Below are 23,159 nucleotides of genomic sequence, written 5' to 3'. Positions count from 1 at the left end.
TGATATTGCAAAATAAGAACTGAGAGAACAGAGAAAAATCTTAAAAATAATTGTGGGTTCTATTTGCAATACTCTCTATCCATCGCACTGCGTAATTTGTTTCATAGAATTGATCCTTTTTAAATGTATGTGTTTCTCATACAAGCTCTTTGAGGCAAGGGTAACTTCTGACTTGGTCATTGGTATGTTCTCAAGGCCCAAGATAGTGCCTGGTACCTGTCCAGGGGATAACACAAAGTGCTGATTGAGACTACGAGATATGAAGTAAAATTCTGCCTCTGCCACATTCTGTCGGAATAACCTTAAACAAGTTATTTATCTTTTCGAACTTCAGTTTTCCTTTTTTGCTAATAATGATGTTTGTAATACCAGCCTCAAAGATTACTAATGTGAAGATAAAACTAGCTAAACTGCATAGAAACTTCGAAGAGGGCCTCCTTAGGTACTCTATAATTGCTAATTACAATTGCTTTAGTCAATGTTTGTTGAGTGAATGTCGTTTCTACTAAATGTAATAGAAATTATTATTCCTGCATACATTTTTGATCAATCATTTATCATGGTCTTCAACTTTTCTTATTTTGATTTTGTTACTTTTTATTTCTATTTATTTACTGCTATTTTACATTTACTGGGAATGCCACCAATATTTGTGTACATATTTTTATATGGCTTTATGTAATTTTTAAATGAATCTCAAAGATTCTTTATATGCCTTGTGCTCTAGATGCTCCTTGCTGCACATTAATATCCATTCCCCGATTCTTTAGCCATAGAACTCCTGCATAGGGCCACCTGACTAGAGAATGCACTTGTTGGACTTTGTGAATCCAAGTTTTGTTCAATGAGATAGAAGCAAAAATCATGTGTATTGCTTCCTTATCACACCTCTAAAATTTTATCTTTATATACATTTGAGCCCCTTCCATACCCTGCTGGCTAGAAGTGGTGGCAACTGTGGCACACACTTCAACCTAAAGACAGAAGTCATTGAGTGTGTGTGTGTGTACGTGTCAGTTGAGCCAATAAAAGTTGTGATAAACTGTATCAGTGAGGGGGGATCCTTGGGTGGCTCAGAGGTTTAGCGCTTGCCTTTGGCCCAGGGCATGATCCTGGGGTCCCAGAATCGGATCCCACATCAGGCTCCCTGAATGGGGCCTGCTTCTCCCTCTGCCTGTGTCTCAGCCTCTCTCTCTCTTTCTCTGTGTCTCTCATGAATAAATAAAATCTTAAAAAAAAAAAACCTATCAGTGAGAAAGGAGAAAAGCAACTTGTACAAATGGATGTTATGTTTTAGAGCCAGCTGTATATTTTAGAAGCACTATGTTGAGTTTACATACAGATGAAATTGTTTGTGAACTGGTTGTTATAGGAAGTATGTCTTCGGCACTCTCCTTTTGATGAGAGTAATCCTGACATAAATGAAAGGAATATCTTTAAATATCAAGGGAGCATGGCCCTCAGCAATAAATTCAATGACCACTAGGGTTTCTGCCATCATCGTCAGAAGTGTGCAAGAATAGTAACACGTTGGACTGGGGGCTTTGCCATGACATGGTCATGATGGATAGATGGAGCTTAATATTGTACTACAAATACCCAGGAAGGCAAGGTGACTCAGGGTTGGATGCTAGTGCAGGCAAACATGTCAATCAGAGCGCATATTAGAACTGGGTTATGTTCTGAATGGCTAGAGCTAGGAAATAGGACCTGAGCATAAGTTGATTCAAACACTTATTTTATCAGTGTCCTCTTGCAGCAAATCAGGACTTAGTCCTGCACCCATAAATACTCCCATGTTGAGCCTATTATGTGTCATCCTCTGAACCCTGTATTTGACATCTGAAATAGTGTTTTGAGCATGCTAATTTCATTTATAAAGAAAAGTTTCTGGTGAACTCAATCACACTTCCCAAATCATATCCCTGGAGTTCTAACTAGCTTTGGGAAGCATGGTTCTAAGCATTTGCACAGCATTTTATTCATCCTTTCATGGGACAAGTTCTATGTGTTTCCCCAATTTTTCTCATTAGAGAAGTAAGAATCATCATTATTTTGATTATCAGCATATTTATCATTTATTGAGTAATGTAACAGCTGTTATATTAATTGTGCTACATTTCTTTCCTTCGTGTTATTTCATTATTAAATAGGCTTATAGGTAGTTATCGATCTCATTCTTATTTTACTGATAGACAATCACTGGTTTAAAAATGTTAACAGACTTGGGGGCACCAGGGTGGTTCAGTCAGTGAAACGTCTAACTCTTGATTTTAGCTCAGATCATGATCTCTGGGTCATGGGATTGAGCCCCACATGGAGCTCCGTGCTGAGCATGGAGCCTGCTTGAAATTCTCTCTCTCCCGCTCCCTTGGCCCCTCCCCCCTCCCACTCACATACTCTCTGTCTCTGAAAATTAAATAATAAATAAATAAATAAATAAATAAATAAATAAATAAATAAACTGACATGTCAAATCGCAAAGCTTATAGATGGCAGGATAAGAAGTTAAACCTATGTATGTCTGCTTGAAAGCCCATGAATTTTCTCTATTATATCCTCACTCTAGTCCTCTAAATCAATTCTTGAATCTGGTAGTGGGTTTTCAAACCCCTTGATGAGTGATGAGTTCATGAGGACTCACCCTTTATGACTGAGAGTAGTGCCCTTATAAAAGAAAACCCAGAGAACCCCCTTGCCCATTCAGCATGTGAGCACACTGTGAGAAGACAGCCATCTTTGAATCAAAAATGAGCTCTCACCAGACACCAAACTTGCCAGCACCTTGGCTTTGGCCTACTTAGCCCCCAGAACTGTGAGAAATGCATATTTGTTGTTTAAGCCATCCAGTCAATGTCATGGCAGCCCGAATAGACTGAGACAAACAACATATGCTCATCAAATTTGTGATGTTTTTTGCCGTCAAGTTTTTAAAAAGTAAAATCATGAGCAAATTATTAACTATAAAAAAAGGCAATATGTGCATCCTTTTTGTCCATCCATTTCCGCTTAGTGTCCCAAAAGTTTGCCTATTTGAAATTTCCAAATTTCCTAACATTTAAGACTCTTTGTTCTTCCTTGACAAAAATGAAATGAGAATAAAGAAATACTGATCTTCTTTAATATAATCTGAGATCTCATAATTTCTACATTGAAAACACAGGGGTCAATACAATGCTGTCATGCTATTTACTTGAGCACACTAGTCAGAGCCACTGATAGTGAAGTTTACACCAAGAAAGAAAACTTAGATGCAAAATTTAAAATCCCGTAATCTTATTTACCCAAGCAACTGCAAATATCTAGATGTTTTAGTCTTTTCCATAGAGTTAAATGTTTAATTTTAATCCAATATTTGACAGTTTGAAGATTGGTTGATTTAACATATGTTTGACTTAGCTAACACTTATTTTTCTCTCTCTGCCATATAAGAAGCGACAAATCTTGAAATCATCCATAGGAATAGAACACATATGAAGAATTTATTCATCATGAATTTAAGTAACTGGTGAAAGGCAAACTGTTTATTTAGAAACATAGTTTTCATATATAAATAATTTTGCTATTAAGAGAAAGGCCAGGCAGCCTAGCAGCTACTATTGAACACTCAAATTTTAAGTCAGATATCCTGGTTCTGAATTCCTACTTCTTTCTCATAAGTTAATTGTGACGATTAACTAAAAAATGTGTGTGCTATGGGGGGGCATGTACAGTGCTTAGCATAGTGCCAGGCACACAATCATCTCTCAAAAAAAACTGTAGATTGCTATTATTTTCAACAACTGTGTAAATAAGTGAATTGCAAAGTCATTTATAAAATGTGTGTTGTGCTACAGAATCATCTTGTGAATAAATGTTTATCTATCCAAGAAGGAGATTTAGTCCTAGGTACAAAAGTACTGTTACTTTGTTTGTCATTAAGTTCAAAGTGTCAATAGAAAAGATTTTTCTGCTATTCAACTAATAACTGGCTGACATTGGCCTTTTGAGACTTGTAATAGCAATACAAGTTTAGTACTTCAAATTTCCCAAGTACTTCCCTATACACAATCTCATCCAAATATCATGTCTGCTCTAAAGATAGGCTGATCCAAAATGTATTAGCATTCGATTTCACAGATAAAGAAAGCTGAGCTGCAGAGAGAGTAAATAAATTGCCAGGAGCTACAGAATTAGAAAGTGATCAGTTTAAGACTCAGCTGGGATCTTTAGCTTCAAGTTAAATATCCGTTTTTTTTTTTTTTCTTTTTCCTTTCTACTCTGTCTCTAAGTTTCAGTATTCCATTTAACTTTTTAATTTTTTTTTCCATTTAACTTTTTTAAAAGTTAAGTAATCTTTTTCAAATCGTTAGCTTTAAAATTAATTGGATTGCTTTAGTAAACATATGGGTAAAATAAAATGGGTCAATTTACGATGCTTATGATCCAAGTATTAATATCAAGCATGATCTTGCAATTAATAGTAAGAGAAAAAAATCAGTTCATAATCTCCATGTGTAAGAATAAAACAACAAATCCTGTTATTGCAAGAAAAATGAATCTTATGCTTTCATCAGGGAAAACAAAAAACAGGAAAAGAGTCAAAAAGATTGGTAAACAGACTTCAAATGTCTCATACACAACAGGAGACAACTTTAACCTATATTTTACACAATTGCTTCACACAGGTCTTGGGGATAGTAAAAACAGTGGGAGTAGCAAACAGTAATTTCTTTAGCTCTTTTCATTGTTGCATTTTAACATATGTTGTTATAAGACACCTCGATTTCCTTTTATTTGGAAAGATTCTTTGTGTTGGAACAATACAATTATCAACAGCAAAGAAGACGTTTTCTATTGACGATAATAATGTGGGCAATTTACTGTATCTATACTTATCTTTACAATACAGTATCAGCATAAAGGATAATAAGAGGTATAATAAGCAATTGTAGGCCTTTGTGAATAACTGCCAGTTGGACAATGCTGAAGCTTTGAGCTTACCAATATATAGAAAAAAAGGACATCATTCAACTATTATTAAACTCTTCCATGAAATAAAATAAAAAAAAATAAAATTAATCACACAATTTTCTAACCCAAAATGATACAATTTCAACAGGAAGTATAGGTTTCCAATAAATGGGTCTATCAGAAGGTCAGAATAGTCTTCAGGCAAGCTAAAAATGTCACATCAGAGAGTTTTACATTGGGATATAAGTTGGGAGCTCCAAGATGTCATTACCTTATGCAAACACTGTTGTCATTAAACAAATTATATTTTCAGGTACATTTAGCAATGGTGACTAGCTTCAAAGGCTAATAAAACGCAGAAAAACTTGTATTTGATGTTCTGTTAGGATGTTAACTCAGAGTCAGTCATGAAATTTGCAAAATTAGTTTCATACACTTACTAATGATGATAATAAGTTCATCTGCTGAATTAGGCTGCGGTGTACATAAACATGCAGTAGGTTAGAAAGTTGTAAGATTGATCATTTTTATAAAGGCAATGACAGACTCATGGAACTGGGAAAGAGAATTAAAAGGAGCAAAAAATGAGTAATTGGCAGAATTGATCAAGATAAATAATTATCAATTTTAGGATTCTGAAATAATTTAACCCAAGAACTTTTGCAGCAGTCTCTCTTTTCTACATCGGGAGCTCTCTACTCACAGAAATGGCAGCTTTAATTTGAAGAGGAAAATGACTTGGTCATTTCATTAAGTCTGCAAATAAATGATCACATAACTTCAGATGAGTATTGCTATCTGTTCCCCAAAAGTAAATTTCTTTACTAAGTGCCGCTTAGCAGCTTTCCCACTTGCCACATTTTCCCTTCAGCTACAAAATTTCTCTCCAACTATTTAAATATAGGTGAGTTGCTCATGGGTTTCAAAAGCTTTCTGACTTTTACCCTTATCAAATCTTAGAAAAACATTTCACCTATGGATTGGTTCAAAGGGGCCAAAGTCATCTGAAATAACTTCAATTTCATATTCATATTTCTTCCTTTGAAATTATGATGAATAATAGTACTTCATATATTGAGATAAGGACACATCATGGCAAAATCCATGTTGTTTCAGTTGGTAAGTGGAAACTTTCAATGTTTAATTTGCTGGGGAAACTCAACGAGACTCTCCTCTGAGTCCATAGTCTCAAAATAAAATTTCCTTGGTTAGTCTTATTGGCTCCTTGCCATATTCTACATTGCCTTATTTTCAGTTTCCTTAAGCTCATAAAAAGTGCCTCTGCTCCCACCTCCTTTAGCCGAGAACCCATATTCCCTTGAGAAGAATATCTCTGATAAAATGACTACGTCTTTTTCTTCGACCAAATCAAACTCTTCATACATCTCTACATTACACATTCCATTCTCCTTTCTCCATTTTTCGGAGGAAAGAGTTCTACTAACCTGCAATTAATCTTGAAACCATGCCAGTCCTCTACTGTGGTTGCCCAGCAAAAATTGCTTTTCCTTTGTTTCTTCCTTGGCTGAAAGCATTTTCAATAGGCTCTCTTCAATATTGCCTAGTTTCTCAATTTTTAACCACCTCTCTTCTTCTTTGCCAAACTTCTCAAAGGAGTATTACTCATCGTCTCCATTTCTAAACTTCTAATTGACTCATAAATTCTTTTCATCATAGTTATTCTCCTTCCATTATATTTTATTGAAACTGTCTTTGCAAACATTTCCAGTGACCTAATTGCAAATCTAATCACCTCATATTAGACAAAATGTTTTATGTCTTCATGGAACATTTGATACTGCTGGTTACCTCCAATCTCCACACTTAAAACTCTGTCTCTCTTTCTCTATTGCTTTTTTGTTTCATTAACTATTGACTCAGTTGATTTTTACATCTCTCATTGTTTCTTCCCAGACTTGTATTTGCTTTTTAGGGTAGGTTCTATCTTTGCCTTTATCTATTCATTTTTCCCATGTTTCCATTCATTTCCATGGACTTCACAAAGTACTGGTTCTTATCCCAACTCAAGAAATCTTTGTGATGATTTCATGGTGAAATGTATTTAATGCAATGGTCAAAGTCCATAGTGCCGTAAGTCCCCCAAACATGAGCTTGGTACCTCTAGCTCTTCTCACCATTATCCTTCTGAATGCAAATGATACTTGATTTGCCCATGCAAATTCTTTATTTTTTCCTTATGAAATTAGACTTCAGGGATAAGGCTGGTTATAAATGCAATAAAATGAAATGCTAATTTCCCTAAGAAAATTCTCATTGAAAGTTGGTAAATTCATTGCTTGGAATAAACAAACATTGAATAAAAGCAATATAAAAATATATAGTTCAAAAAATATAGTTCAGCCTACAATTCAATGTACCAGTATTTTTATGTATAATGCAATCATGTAGAAAAGTTTTTAAAATAAGTACACCTGTATAGTCAGTGAAAATTAGTCTGTCAATTGAGTTTTTACTGTAACTTGTAAATAATCCGTTTTGTCTCATTTAATGAAATAATTTTAAAAGTATGTCAGTTTCTGCTAAAGGAGAACACATTGTTAGGAAGTAATCTATTCTTCCTTGCATTTCCCTTTATTGTACATTTTTGTATATGTGTGTGTGTGTGTGTGTGTGTGGTTTCCCAATTTTAAGCAGTAACAAAAATACTCTGCAAGAAAGAGAGGCTTTATTGTATTTTCTGTGTCTAAATAACCTGAACTCACCTTTTTACGACAATAGCCTGGAAAATGTATTCAACATTACCAATACAATCTACCTCTGTGAGGCTATTTGAAGAGGCATAAAATGACAGCAAATTTTTATTGTGTGTGTATGTGTGTGTATGTGTGTGTATAAAATACTGTTTTATTCTTTCATTTGTATTATTTTCCATTACTAAAATAACAGAAGAAATGCTGGTCATGGTAATACCTCTCTTCTACACAGTTTAATATTTTCTGACACTAGTCCCTTGTTTCTTTCAAAAAATCATACTGATTAAAAAAATTGAACTATAAACATAATACTTTGGTTATCATATACATATTTTACCTTTAACTTTTGGAGGTACCACTGGTCTGAAAAATTGGAAATGTGGTCACATTTCTTCTCTCCTGAAAAACTCTTATTTGGTTCACTGTTGCCTATAGGAAGAAGCCCAGGCTTCCCCAACTCTGATCTCCCTGTCTCTGCAGTCTACTCCCCATCCCTTCTCATGCCTGCTTCCATTCTTATCCTCCAAGTCCATCTGGTAAGCTCTTTTTAAAGTCACCCTTCAAATTCTAGGTAATTTTTTTTTCTCTAGAAATATTCTGAAATTTATTGAGATACAATTGACAAATAATGTTGTATAAGTTTAAGGTATGCAATGTAGCGATTTGATATGTGTACATGTTTTTGAATGTTTGCCATAACATCAGGTTAGTTAATACATCCATCACCTCACATAATTATCATTTTTTAGTTGTTGGTAGTGGAAAAATTTAATATCTACTGTCTTAGCAAATATTAAGTATACAATACAATATCATTAACTATAGTTACCATGTGTACATAAGATCCCCAATCTTATTTCTTATAACTGAGTTTCTACCTTTTGACAAGCTTCTCTCCATTTCTCCCATACCTCCGGCCTGGAAAACCACCAATCTACTCCATTTCTATGAGTTCAACATTTTTAGGTTCTACATATAAGTAAGGTCATACAGTATTTCTTTGTCTTACTTATATCATTTAGTGTAATGTCTCAAAATTCACCTAGGCTGTTGCAAATGACAAAATTTCTCTAGAAAAATTTTTATTATACAATCTGCTTTTCCTCTATGCCCATACAATTAATTACTCTTTTTTTGTAATATTAAAAAACCTTGGGGTGCCTGGGTGACTCAGTTGGTTAAGTGCCTGCCTTCAGCTCTGGTCATGATCCCAGGAGCCTGCTTCTCCTTCTCCCTCTGCCCCTTCTCCTGCTCATGCTCTCTCTTGCTCACTCTATCTCAAATAAATAAATAAAATCTTTAAAAAAAATAACCTTGTACTTACTTTTATTTTCACATTAGTCATATTGTATTAAAAATTAATTTCTTATAGTGGTAAACTGTACATAACATAAAATTTACTGTTTTAATAAATTTTATATGTAGAGTTTAGTGACATTAAATATGTTTCCTGTATTTGAGAAAACTACTGATTCATTAAATATCTGAATTTTGTTAATATATTTATACCTAGTACTTAACTCAATGCCTGCCAAATGGATGATGCCCAATAAATGTTTGCTGAATTGAGGTATCATGATCAAAATCACACATCAGCTAATTATGTCAATTAACAGCTCTACTCCACTCTAACCTAAGACTTTACAAAAGAAAGGAAAAAAAAAGAATATACTTTCAGTAGTTTTCACTTTACCAAAACAAAACAAAACAAAAATAAACCAAAATAAAACCTTCAATGCTTTCTCATTTCATAAAGTATGGATTCTACACCTTAGTCATGGCATTCAGGGCCCTCTGAAATCTGAGTCTGTCTGCCCCATCTCTCCACCTTCCACTCCCATACCTCTTCACATCCAAATCCTTACTGACACAACACCATCTTTTACTCTTGAAACAGCCAATTTCAGGGTTTTTTTTTTAGGTTTTTGTTTTTGACCATATTGTCTCCTCAGTCTGAAATGTTTTCCCCCAGTTTTAAAGCCAAATTGATGGGGGAACAGAGGACTAGCTGAGGACAGAGCCCATTGACAAGTCCTTGAAACAGGGAGAATGACCATCTTCTATGGACTCAACTGCCTCAATGTTCATACTTTGCTAAGGGCAGAAGGCAATCCTAGCCCAATCCCCAGAGGAGCCTGTGAGTCAACTTTAACATATAAAAATTCCTTTAGAAATTTCCTTTATCTCTAAACCCCCAAGACATGTGTTGGCAATCATCCTTCAAGCACATGGCCCACCGATACACATCTGAAGGGTCTCATGACTCAGGTTTTATTAGATGGTAATAAATGACCTTTTCCCAAAAATAGCTATTTCCTCAAGGCCCTGGAAACCTTCCAAAATTCCTTAGATAGTACGCGATCCTCAAACCCCTCCCAACTCCCAGGTATATAATCAGCCACCTTTGACAGGCCCAGGGCAGCAGCTCTTAGTGCCCATGGGTCCTGTCACCAGGCTTTAATAAAACCACCATTTTGCACCAAAGATGTCTCAAGAATTTTTTCTTGGTCGTTGGCTCTGGACCTCACCTATATTCCAAAACTTCATCAAAATCATGATGAAGGGAAAACTAGGGAAAACCCTAGTTGTCCTTCTAAGGTGAGCCTTCTCTGACCCTTTAGTTGAGAGTAAATTCCCTTCTCCTCTCTGTATTTTGGGCCTCTATTTTTCATTTATTTAATTTTGCACTAAGTTGTATCTTACTTACATTTATATATTCATCTTCATCACTTGAGGGCAAATTACATGAATTTGCATAATATTTCATTTATCATTTTATTTTTTCCTACTCTTCCTCTCAGAGACTCTGAATTCTCTGCACTTCGTGGTTACTCAATAATTTTATTTGGAAAGAACAAACACCTTGTTCATTTGATGCATATAAACAATGCATTGTTGTTTATTGAGCATGCTAAGGTTATTTAAACTTGAATACTAAGGAAAGAACAAAGGAATGATGTGAAAACATTGGTTAGAATAAATGCTAAACAATGAAATTTGACAAATACATGTTAATCATGAGGTTCATATCATTGTAGTGAATACAATAAATAAATACAAATGAACAAGATGCAGTCCATTTTCTCAGGGAACTAACAACCTAGACCTAGACAGATATATAATTAACCCTGATAGTTGTTGAACAGTCATAATAAATACTGAAGCAATGAGCTCTAGCAATTTGAACTAAGGAGTGCTGACTGTTGGCAAGGAATCATAAAATGTTTTATTAAAAAGGTAATGTCTGAACTTCAGTTTAAATGGGAAAGTATGATTTCAATGGGCGAATTAGGATTGTGGAAGCATTCCAAGAGAGACATTTGCATAAGTAAGATGCAGGGAAAATGTTGGCTGATTTCAAAAACAATGAAAATAGTTATGTTAATAAGACTTTAGAATGACTCAGTCCGGGCAGTAGGGGTAGTAGTACTTAGAGCTAGATTTGTAGGTTAGGACCATTGAAGAGGTTCTTGTTATATGATTATATTATTAACACATGTTAATACAATATATTATTATGTTGTTAATATATTAATATGGTATTCATCGCATATAGGTATATACTACATGTTGGAATCCATTATGAGAAATAATCACTATGATTAGAGCTTTGTTTAGCAGGTTTAACCTTGGAGAATTATATAGCAGAGAGGGATTGGAAACAAAAATAAACGAAAACCTGCTGTAATATTCCAAGTGAGAATTAATGAAGACCTGAACTATAGTGGCTTTAATGTATACACACACAAAAAAGAGAGTAAATGGATGGGGGGGGGGGTGTTGATTACAGACATGGTTAAATGTAAATATTAGAACTGCCTAAATACAGAGAGTTAACACAAATAGATAAGAACATTTTGTAGTAGGAGAGAATGGCACATTAGGAGAAATGACCTTTTTGGGCTTGCCTGTAAAATAACAGTAGTATCAAACTTCCAGGATCATTCTGCTGATATATATATATATATGTATGTATTTAGCACAGTGCCTTAGAATTTAAAGCACTCAGTAAATATTACCTATTGTTAATGTTAACTCATCAACAGAATCATCTAGTCATGGGAAATGTCATCTAACTCTAAAATATCTTTATAATTTTGTTTATGATATAATGAAGAGTTATTAAAAACACAAATACAACAGAAATATATAGTACATATACTTACAAACAGCAGAGACAACCAATAATGACAGTTTGGTATTTATACTCAAAATTTTTTCTAGTCCTACAATAATGTAAGATTTTATTTATTTATTTATTCATGGGAGACACAGAGAGAGAGGCAGAGACAAAGGCAGAGGGAGAAGCAGACTCCATGCAGGGAGCCGGATCTGGGACTTGATCCTAGGACTCCGGGATCATGCCCTGAGCTGAAGGCGGAGGCTCAACCGCTGAGCCACCCAGGCGTTCCTTATTACTTGTATTTGTACAAGACATTGGGATCAGTCTATGGAATTGTTTTCTTTTTGTAAAAGAATGTTTTGGAGCTCTTTCCAAATTAGAACATATAGCTGCCTCATATTCTTTCAAATAAGGTTACTTCTTTCATTGTGTTAATGGGTCATAGGGAATCCATGGGACTACCTGGAAAAACTAGGTGGAGTTCAGGCCCACCAGTGCATATGGTGCCTTTGTGTAAATTAGAAAACTCGCTCCCTGTAGGCGATGACAGACACACAGGTGCATATCTTGATTTAGTGAACCCTAAGCAAGATTTCATTCTCTCCGCTTTGCCCTGTGCTAGATACCATGGCAGAGAACAATCTCTACAACCATTAGCAAAGCTGTGGGGAAATGCCAGACCAACGTTTAAAATCTTTTGTGAAGCTCAGAAGAAAACATGAACTTTGAGTTACAGATTTTGCCATTTTTTTTCTCCCACAGAAGTCACGGTTGTAGCCTTGGGTGTATGAGAAATAGATGAAGCCTCCTCTGAAGACTTTATATAAAGGAAAGGTATTAAAGGGTGATAACTCCAAAACATGTGTGAGAATGGGACAAGATGAGACAGAGAGAGACAGAAATAGGGAGAAATACACAAACAGACACAGAAAGAGAATCATGATATATAGATGATAAAATAAAGTCTATTAACGTAATACAATGATGATAGAATAAACTATCTTCTCAGATTCTACACATGCATATATATGTATGAATATATTGGCATCACTTGCAGTCTAAACCTCTGCTCTCTGATTTCTTCATTCTGAATTTTGGAACTGAAATAATTCAGGAATATGTTTGGATAAATTCCTTGCTATCTCAACAGTTATTATCACTACCAGAAATTCGGGAATCAAATAGATTCTGATACTATAGTATAATCACTTGTCAAGCTTGCTATATGAACTCAAGGAATGCATAGTTTGAATTATAAGGGACATTTGTAAGTACATTTTCATTTTAATTTAAAATTAAAATCTGAAAAAAAACAAAAAAAACAAAAAAAAAATAAAATAAAATTAAAATCTGAAGCATCAAATGAAATTTTCCCCAAACCCTGCTCATTCAGCCATCTGCAGAATTTTGTTCTAGTACCTGATTGTGTTTGTCTGTTACATATTCTTGTTTGATTATTAAGAATGTGTTCTTAAATAGTTCTTTTTTTTCTATTAAAAATGCCCTTTATTTTCTAAAACATTTGCTTCAATTACTCCCTCTAATATTCAAATTTTATCTAGTTCCCCTTTCTAAATTTGACAAGAGTTTAAATTTTTCTAAACGTTTTTGTCAGATTTCTAAATATATTTTATCAACAATACACAATGCCTTGCTTATAGATTTTTTGTACCAATTGTTATCTAAGAATTCAAATTGCAAGTGTGTTCTGATTCCTCTTTTTTTTTTAATTTTTATAATGAAATGCGAGTTTCATTATGAACTAAGAGTTGGGCTTTCTCCATGCACTCTCTCTCAAGATCATTAATTATTTATAAACAATCGTTAGGAAACTAAGGGAACTTCCCTAACCCCTTCCTCAACCTTGGATATGTGACTTCCTAAATAGGGATTCTGGTTAAGCCACCTGGAATTTGATAAAAATCAAGAACAAAAAGAAAAAATATTAGAGTTAATAATGAGCACACAATTACTTTCTTCTTATGCAAATGATGTAAAACAAAACAAAAAGCATTCAAAGGGCTACAGTAATTGTAGAATAATGTTCATGACTTAAAATGTATTTAATCTACCACAAGCAATCAAGTGGACAGTGCCACCTACAATAGACTACAATAAAATTTGAGGCTAAAATATTTAAGATGATTGTCAAAGGTCGTTCCTCCACTTTAGTTCTCTCAACCATTGTTCTTCCATATCTAATTGAACTATTCCGTTGCCATTATTGAAGCAAATTCTCAGAGCCTTACTCGAAGTTGAAGTATCTTTTTATTTCGGGGTACATAATTTTGCCAAGGGGTCTCACCACACCTTTGTCTATGATAAATAGAAGCTTTATTACTGCATGGTAAGCAAGGCTTCTACAGTAGTAGTTGCCGAAGTTTTTTGTTTCTTTACTCTTATCAATAAAATATTTTGAGGGATGTACCCAAAATAAGTGTACTTTTAAACATACATGAAAATCAAAATTAACAATGATAAAACATAAAATAAATAAGCATTTAGTATTTTCCTTTTGGACATTCCAGGAATGTATATACTTGCTTTATTGGTAAAACCTGTTATTTTTTTAAAAAAAAGACTGAGTTCTTCCTGTCATTATCTATTATTTGAGAAGTTTTCTTCTACTATAATGATTAAGATGTATCAATCTTTTATTTCCCTTTGGTTTATTTATTTATTTATTTTATCTATCTATTATCTATCTATCTATCTATCTATCTATCTATAGCCATCAAGTTTGCTAAGATGATCTGGTCACCAAAAATCTTTGTCTATTTTTTTTAAACCGTTGTGCCACCATTTATGCTTTTAACACTGCTAGCATTTAGCTCACATGGAATTCATTTTTCTTGTATTTAAAAGACCATTTTTTCTAAGGTTTAAATTGTTAAACCTAGAACAAAGGGAAATTTTAAACTTGTTTAATTGGTCTAGCTTATTTTAAATAACAAGGTAATTTATACTAGACGAGATTTTTATCATGGTTTAAAAATGTGTATTTGTGTGTACAATGTAAATTCAAATATTATTTTAATAAGGATGCCTTGATAGTATTTACAATTAATAGCATTAGCTTCTCACATATTTAATTATTTAAAACTAAGAATTTATAGGATTATTTTAATATGTCTACTACTAGCAATAGCAATATTTATATCACTGAAATAAATTTCTGGAGAAAACGGTAGCCTTATAAGTAAATGGGAGAGAAAGAGAGAGAGAGAGAGAGACATCGGGCTATTTTGGTGGCCTACACAAATTATTTTTCATGTATTTTATATCTTTTTAATGTATTATTTTATCTATCTATGTATCTCTATATATCTGATCTAATGGCCCTAGTTCATTTGTGTACTAATAACCAAAAGGTAAATTTTTCTAAAGAAAAAAATAACTCTTTAAATCTGGTAATAAAGATGGTTATTATACTTTAGTCAGGAATGAGAGCAAGAGAAGTAGATTAATGATGCCACTAAACATGGGCATGATGCTTTTAGAAGATAAGAATAATAACATTAAGGGAAGTATATTTATATCTCCAAGGAGTTAACTTCATTTGTGACATTTTCTAAGTTTACCAGATATTTGACATGTTTTCCAATTTTGAAGCTGTGTTGTACTTTTTGAAAGGACAAGTATTCTGACTGCAATCTTTCTAAGCCCCTTTGTTGCTAGTTCTTGGTGATTTTCTTTTCATCTCTTAGTGACAGATCTGAATCACCAGAAATCAGAAAATATGACTCTGGCAACTAGTTTCAACAGACCTTGTTCAGTGGCATATACAAAATGTCATTTATTTTTTGTGACAGTTTTAATAAAAGTGATGTGAAACACAAGGGCTATAATGTTAGTGATATTGCACCTCAAAAGAGGAGAAAGTTTGGTATGTTACCTCCTGATTAGCAGCAGCTAGTTCTTCTTCCAGTGCAGAGACTCTTTCTAAAGAAACCCTCAGTCGCTCCCTTACCTAGAAGAAAAACCAAAATATGTGCAGTAATGTACATCCCATACATGTTAAACTGTGCTGAGCCCATCAACATCATTATCAGAGACAGTCACATTTGGCAAATTATTAAAGTCTTTAGAGCCCGAAGTGCTCATTAATACTATGAATACATTGTCACCTTATAGCATCACTATATCAAGGGATTTCCTTATAAGCAAGTCATTTTAGTGTTCCAGAGGCAGAATTTCCAATGGGGTTGGAGATAGACCTGCTTGTTCTTAATTCTCACTCATAGTAAGTGGAGGCAAGTTCAAAAGCAGATTATGAATTCATCTGTAAAATAGACTTACTGATGAGACATAGGCAAAAAAAGTTCTACTTTTAAAAAAATAATACATGAGCTTCATTTGGCATGAATAACTTCATAAAGGATTCTCAGAACCCAAAAAATGTTGTCCATTGCTCATACATTTTGTATTAGTAAGAGGTCTATATTGTTACTGAGGGATTGGAAAGTATTGCTTACTCTGGAATTCCTAACTAGCTTCCTCATACCAAAGGTTAAGCCAATATATTTTGTAGAACCAAAAACTCTGCACATTTGTTTGAAGGTAATTATGATCTGAAAATAATTGTGATTTGCAAATGTTTCATACATAAATGAAACTCAAAGTAGTTTTTTAATTCTTGCTTTCTTAAACTTCTAAAATAAAAAAAAAAGTTCTAAAATTGATTTAGTTATTATATGTTCAAATCTTTAGATATGTTGTATATTACATTTATTTTTATTTAAAAAGACGTATTTTTTTATCGTGTAAGAAATTTAAGAAATTCAGAAGAAGAAATTTGACTGAATTAAAATGAATGTCTACTGCAGCTTAATTCTCCTTAGAAAAGAATCAACAAAATTCATAGCTTCAAACTGAGATGTAATCCATGGTGATTTTTTTATTATTAGTTAACAATGATTTTTTTTTCACATGGGAATGTTACAGTATTTGTGCAGTTAACATGTATTTTAATATAATATTGTATTTTTATAAATTCTAATTGTATTAATTCATTGATAGTATAGTTTAATGAATCACAGTTTCCTTTTAAAAAATAAGATTTAACTGAAAATATAATATATAGGTTAAGTAATACAGTTTAATAAATTAATTATTACTAAATAATATAGGTTAAATATATAAAATGTATTTAAAAAACTTACATAACAATTTTAATGTTGAATTATAACATTACTTTCCAATTAGTAAACAGACAATAAAGCCAAAATATATATTATTAATTAATTAAAAATTAATATCCTATTAAACTAGAATCTAATTAGAAAATTTATTAAAAATCTCAAACATATTCTTTTGCTGTACAATGAAAACTGATACATATTCAGGTGGCTGGGTGTACTTAACTGCTGAAATATATCTTGAAGAAGAAAGAATAACTGTCTAAGAGGAGTTTAATATTAATTATACTTAGTTATACTTAAATTCTCTGAAAATTAGTAACATATTAATTGATATTTGATATCAAAGATAATTACACAGGATCTTTTCTGATATTTAGGCGTGCTAGATGGACTGCCAGGTACCAGTGCTGTTAGACAAATAATTGTTCATTAAAATGCATGAAACTAATGCTCATTAATAACTGAACAAGAGCTACTTGAAAGGAAATCTTTGATGATTTGACCTGGGGAATACTTTTTTAGGAGCAGCTGGAATAGATGCAAAAGCAGCAAATATCTTGAAGGCTAAAAATAAGGATTGCTGATATGCGGAATGCAGGTATCAATAAAAAATCTTAGTAGATATGCTTGATATTTAACAGGGATGTTGTAAAGTTTTATGCCCACTTCCTAAAATACCAACTAAAAAATATGGGTGTTTTGAGTGAGAAAGGTCTAAGAATCCTAGTGGATGAGAAGAGCAATATGAACCACTCTACTTAACGATCTCACCGTATGCGACACTGATCAGATCACATTTAGGTTGCTGTGAAGAGGTAAAGGTGTCCTATTTTAAGATATACTGATACATTGGAATGTTTCTAAAAGAGTCATTCAAACCATATAAAAATGGTTAAAAACCAGGCTATTTGTAGGTTAAAATATCTTTCTGACTCTGCTAAACTGATAATCATAGAAATTGTTCTAAACTGGTTCCTATTTACCACAAGTTAAGTATTTTTATTCTCATGATATTGAGCCTCCAATGAGTAAAAATCATTAAGCTCATAAAGCAATTTGAAAATAGAATCACCCTTCAATAAATTTAGAGTGGTATCTACAGCTTGAGATTATATTACCCACAAAGTGATGAACCTAAAGCTGTCTTTACAAGAAAATAATTTCTGAATATATTTTGAACTAACTATAAATGTAAAAACTGGTGCTGTAATTATCAATACCGTATGATACCAGTGCTTTATTTATATGAGGATAAATTATAATTATTATAAATAATTATTATTTAGTGGTCTCGTGGAACTATCTAGATATGATTGATATGCCATGACAAATTATAATTTTAATTTTTTTCCTAAATATAAGAACACAATTGATAGCTTTAGCTCTCTACCTTTTCTGATTTTTTTTTTTTTTACTATTTAACCACGTTCAATTAATCTATTGTCTGTGCAGTCCTTAAGTTTAATATATATCACTATTTATAGAGCTATAGTATAAGCTCCAAAATATTTATGTACACCTGGAATTTTTTATTTCTAATTTCATCTGTTACATCAGTTTTCTTCATAATGTATATTTCTTCAAAATAGTTCAAAAATCTTTTCCCCTAAAGCTGGTCCAAGGCTACTTACATTTTATCCCTGAGGATTTAAAACAAAATAAGTCCCTAAAACTAACAAATGCATCTCAGGATAAAGAGGAACTCTGGTGGAAGAAGCATACATTCCAAATTAAAAGTAAGGTGATTTCATTTTGGAATGATCATTCCCATAGTAGAAAACATTGTAAAGAAATCTCCTTAGACCAGAATTTCAAATCCAGTTTTGGCAGTGTGATAGCCAATCATAAAAATAAATAATATATGTGGAGTGCATATGTATTACTGGGCTGTTTTCTTTTTCTTTTTCTTTTTTTTGTTTTGCTTATATTCCCCAGGCATATCCAATATGTCTTTTAAAGAAAAAAAAAATAGTCAATGAAATCTGAATGATTGCAAAACACATGTATATCTCTCATTTCCTCCAGCCCATGAAATTGATAAACCTATTGGAGAGTGATGTCAAAATTGCTGTTGGTCTTAGCTAATTGTGGAAATTTGATCCTCCATTTCAGTGGATATATGAATAAGGACATTAATAATGAAGATTGCTAGTCATTGTGATTGTCCACATCTATGCTCAATTTTTTACACTTTATTAGTTCTTCATGTGTAACTTTACCGTCTATGGTAAAGTTGGTAGTGTCTTGTCCTCAAGACATGGTTAATTGCATCTTATTCTAATCATCTCTATATATTATAACATGATATCCATAGTAGTTAAATTTGAATGTTGTGATTTGTCCCCACCTTCCCTATCCTCTTGAGTAGCTGTGAGGTCTTCTTAGGGAAACTGTCTATGAAGGCACAGATTAATCCCTCAATAAATAAATAAAATGTTATTTAAAACAAACATGTGGATCAAAAGTGATTCCAATAATTATACTTAGTTCGAAAGCCTTATCAAATGCTGAAATTTACTCACATTAATAGTAATATTCATTAACATTTAATGAGCACTTGACATATGCTAAGTACTGGCTAGGAGTTTTGATGTCAGATTTCATTTAATACTCATGACAATTCTCTGAGGTAAGTACTATTACTCTATTCACTCAAAAGAAGAGAAAACAGATGCATAGAGAAGTTAAGTCACTTGTCCATATCTGTCCAACTACAGAATCCAAGCTCATAATACTTTTTCTTTAGATTGTCTGCACTACTTAGCTGATAATCAGTTCATTTGCCCTGAACTCACCAATGTCCATGGCACTTCTAGTAAGTTAGTAAATACGATTATACCCTAGAGTCAAGAGTGTAAAATGCTTCATTTGGTTATGCTAAACTCAATGTCTACAATAAATTATTTCTAGATTCTCAGTTAAGCAACAACTGTTTTCTTCTTAAATGTACTCACATTCATCAGGTTATTTGTCTTGAATGTTGTTTATTGCTTTACAACCATTCTTTCATAAAAGTATCACTCAAGTGATGTGGGAATGTTTATAGGGAAATCTAAAATCATACATCCTCAAGTATTTTCATTCAAGCCATTTAAAACTATTACCTTTTCTCTGGAAAGGCCATGCTCTTTTACATATTGATCTTGGTGCTCAGAGTTATCTTTATGACTATGCTTTAAAAACTCCTACACATTCTTTAATATTCAGACCAAATGTCATTCCCTCTGTGAAGACATTCTTAAATTTTTCATCACTCTCTCAAGCGGACTTAGTCACAACCTTTTCTGCTATTCCATATTGCATTGTACATATTGTTTCTTAACACTACTTGTTATTAACATATGAATCTCTAGCACTAACTTTGAACTCCTTGGTTGTAAGGAGAATATCATCTATTTTTGTGTGGCCAAGTAACTGTTCCTACAGATAATAGATATTCCATAAATATAAAGTCTTCCAAATTCTTAGCAATGTTCTTTTGTAATAAGAAAGGGAATATGAAGCTAAGTGTTAAATATATTGATTTGATGTTATATTTATCAAGGATCTTTATATGATATCAATTTCTGTTTTATTCAAAATTATTCATAAACTACTTGGCTCTTCCAGCTAAAATGGAAAAATAAGCTACAATTTGTACTCAATAATCTGGAATATAGAATTATAGTTATCCTTTTGCACATACTTCCCATAATCCCCTGCTTTAAGAACATCTGAAAGACCAATGATAAAAGTATATATGTACATAAATATTAACTGGAGCACAAGTGTCTGCATGCTCAAAACCTAGATATAACTGAGTACTAAGCCCTCATTTGGAGTTTAATACTCAGAACTTGTCAGGTATTTCTAATAAAGTGCCCCAATTCCCGCTCTACAAAATCTTAAAGCTTTATTAATTTTTAAAAAGTTAATTCTTTAACATTTCACAAAATTAAAATCATGTCATAAGCCTTACTAAACTCGAGAGGATTTATCATCATATTGGCTTATTTATGTCAGTAGAAGTTATTTGAGTTACAGCTAAGAGAAGCTTACCGCTACTTTTAAAAAGACCTACGGCAGGTTTTCCACTAATACCTTATGCTGTTCTATGTGGAGACTCTTCAAAATGTATATTCACAGCTAAGATATTAGAGATCTAAAAAAAATGCATGCTTCTAATATAAATCCCCAAAGGTTAGAGTACATCCAATGTATACCTAAGATACGTTAAATTGTCAGTTAGCAGTCTTGGGTTGGCACCTAGACATGCATTTCACAGAAGGGCTGGAAGTACAGAAAGAGAGAGGAAGAGAGCGGGAGACTGAATGACAATATTAAATTTCAAATGGCCATCTGGACTGGGACCATAAAGCACCATAATAAAAGCATAACTTGATAAGCCATAGATTCAGTGGCAATAAAAAAAACATGGTTATGAGTATTACCAACATACACACAATAATCCAGTTGCATTTAAAAAATGATATTCCTAGAATTCGAATGTGTTTCTCTGTACTGATTTACGTCAGGAATCAGCTGAGTCATTGGATGAAGACAAGGAGCTTGATGCTGATGACAAAAGTACAGTTAAGCCTGAAATCCTTTGTCAATACTAGAACTTTTTAAAAATCAGTAGATAAAGTTTATTTTATTTTTTTTTTACACTTCAGCTTGACTGAGGTATAATTGACACATAAGATTGGAAAATCCTTTATCAATACTATACCTTTTCATCCAAGGCCTTGTGGTGCTCAAACAAAGATTTCAGTGCCTTGAGAACCTCAACTTCACTGGATACCCCTGAGGGGGACTGGGCTTGCCGTTTTACCACTGTCATTCTGAGTGACCTTTCATGTCGTGACACGAGGCATTCCAAGTGCTCCAGTAACAGCTATTGGGTTTAAGAGAAAATGTAATTACCCCAAATGTAATTACCTTACGAATACAAGTTACTAATACTCATGATTTCTACCTTAAAAGATTGCAGATTTGCAAAGCAGCTAATGATCACCTCAGATTTTTAACACAGGTAGCAGCAAAGAAGCACAGATCTGATTCTAAATCAGGGTTCATAAATTACATTAAAGTAAGTCGCATTTCTATCATATAACAAATTACTCATTTAAGAAATGTAAATTATTCATTCTTTTAGAAAATTTAATAATTTCAGCATGAATTCAGTAAAATAGAACACAAAATAGGCACAATATAATAATTATTAAAAACATTGCACAATGCATGATGATTTTGTTAAGAAAAGGGTATTAAAAGTCAAAACCATTTTAATTTACGTTTGGTCATTTATAATTGTTGCATTAGGGATGTCTGGGTGGCTCAGAGGTTGAGCATCTGCCTTTGGCTCAGGGTATGGTTCCAGAGTCCCAGGGATCGAGTCCCACATCAGCCTCGCCTCCAGGAGCCTGCTTTTCCCTCTGCCTATATCTCTGCCTTGCTTTCTGTGTCTCTCATAAATAAATAAATAAATAAATAAGTCTTTAAAAAAACCTGTTACATTAAAGGAAATGAGTGTCATCATCATGTGGTTTTGAATGCGATTATAGTGATAATCACATTTGTGTAGTGATTATAGTGATAGTTGTAATCACATGCTCTAACAATTATAGTGAAAATCACTAATGATTTTATTCACAATTAATTCTTAGGTTATATAATAGAAAAATATATGCAACCAACTGGAATGCAGCAACTGAGATTTGCAATAATCATTTGGGGAAGAGGTCAAAGGGCATGCTTTTTAAACTCTCTACTCTTGAACCCACATTCACCCAAAGTAGCCTCTGAAGCCATGATAGAGATCAGGGCAAAGTCCAGTGAACAGAGTTTCAGTCTGTTCCAACATTTCCTAAGGAAATTTTACTTTTAAATGTTTTGTAAATTGAGGCTTCACATTTGTTTTGTTTAATAAGGGAGTTTTGCTGCTAAAAACAAAGATATATGAAAAAAAAAACCTGCTGGTTTAATGTCTCCGTTATTGAAATTTTGCCAGTAAACAACAATACATGACCAGGAAGTTTTATAGGAGAGATTTTCAAAAGGATAGTGAAAAACATAGGCTAACAAATGGTGTCTATATAAAATAAAGCAGAAGTTACTCAAACAAAAAAGAATAAAGCAGATATAAGGTACTGAGATGGAAAGAAGAAAAAATAATTGCAGCATTTTTCCTAAAGCTTACATTTCCAAAACAGTGAACATTTTTGGTTTTCACAATGTCATTGTTAG

The 23,159-nt window shown here is 33.0% G+C and overlaps 1 protein-coding gene across 11 annotated transcripts in view; it reads right to left on the bottom strand.

Moving 5' to 3' along the window:
- Positions 1-23,159, bottom strand: part of PPFIA2 (PTPRF interacting protein alpha 2) — a 465,246-nt gene that overhangs the window by 155,425 nt on the left and 286,662 nt on the right. For all 11 annotated transcript variants that reach the window (XM_041738828.1, XM_041738826.1, XM_041738829.1 and 8 more), the window contains 2 exons: positions 21,643-21,807; positions 15,686-15,760 (listed from right to left, as the gene is read on the bottom strand). In XM_041738828.1, coding sequence (XP_041594762.1) covers positions 15,686-15,760; positions 21,643-21,807 — 240 coding nt within the window. The remainder of the gene's footprint in view (positions 1-15,685; positions 15,761-21,642; positions 21,808-23,159) is intronic.

This window comes from Vulpes lagopus, chromosome 23, assembly GCF_018345385.1.
Source record: "Vulpes lagopus strain Blue_001 chromosome 23, ASM1834538v1, whole genome shotgun sequence".
NCBI classification, from domain to species: Eukaryota; Metazoa; Chordata; class Mammalia; order Carnivora; family Canidae; genus Vulpes; species Vulpes lagopus.
Note: the sequence above shows the minus strand (reverse complement) of the source record. Positions and strands in the feature narration are given on the sequence as shown.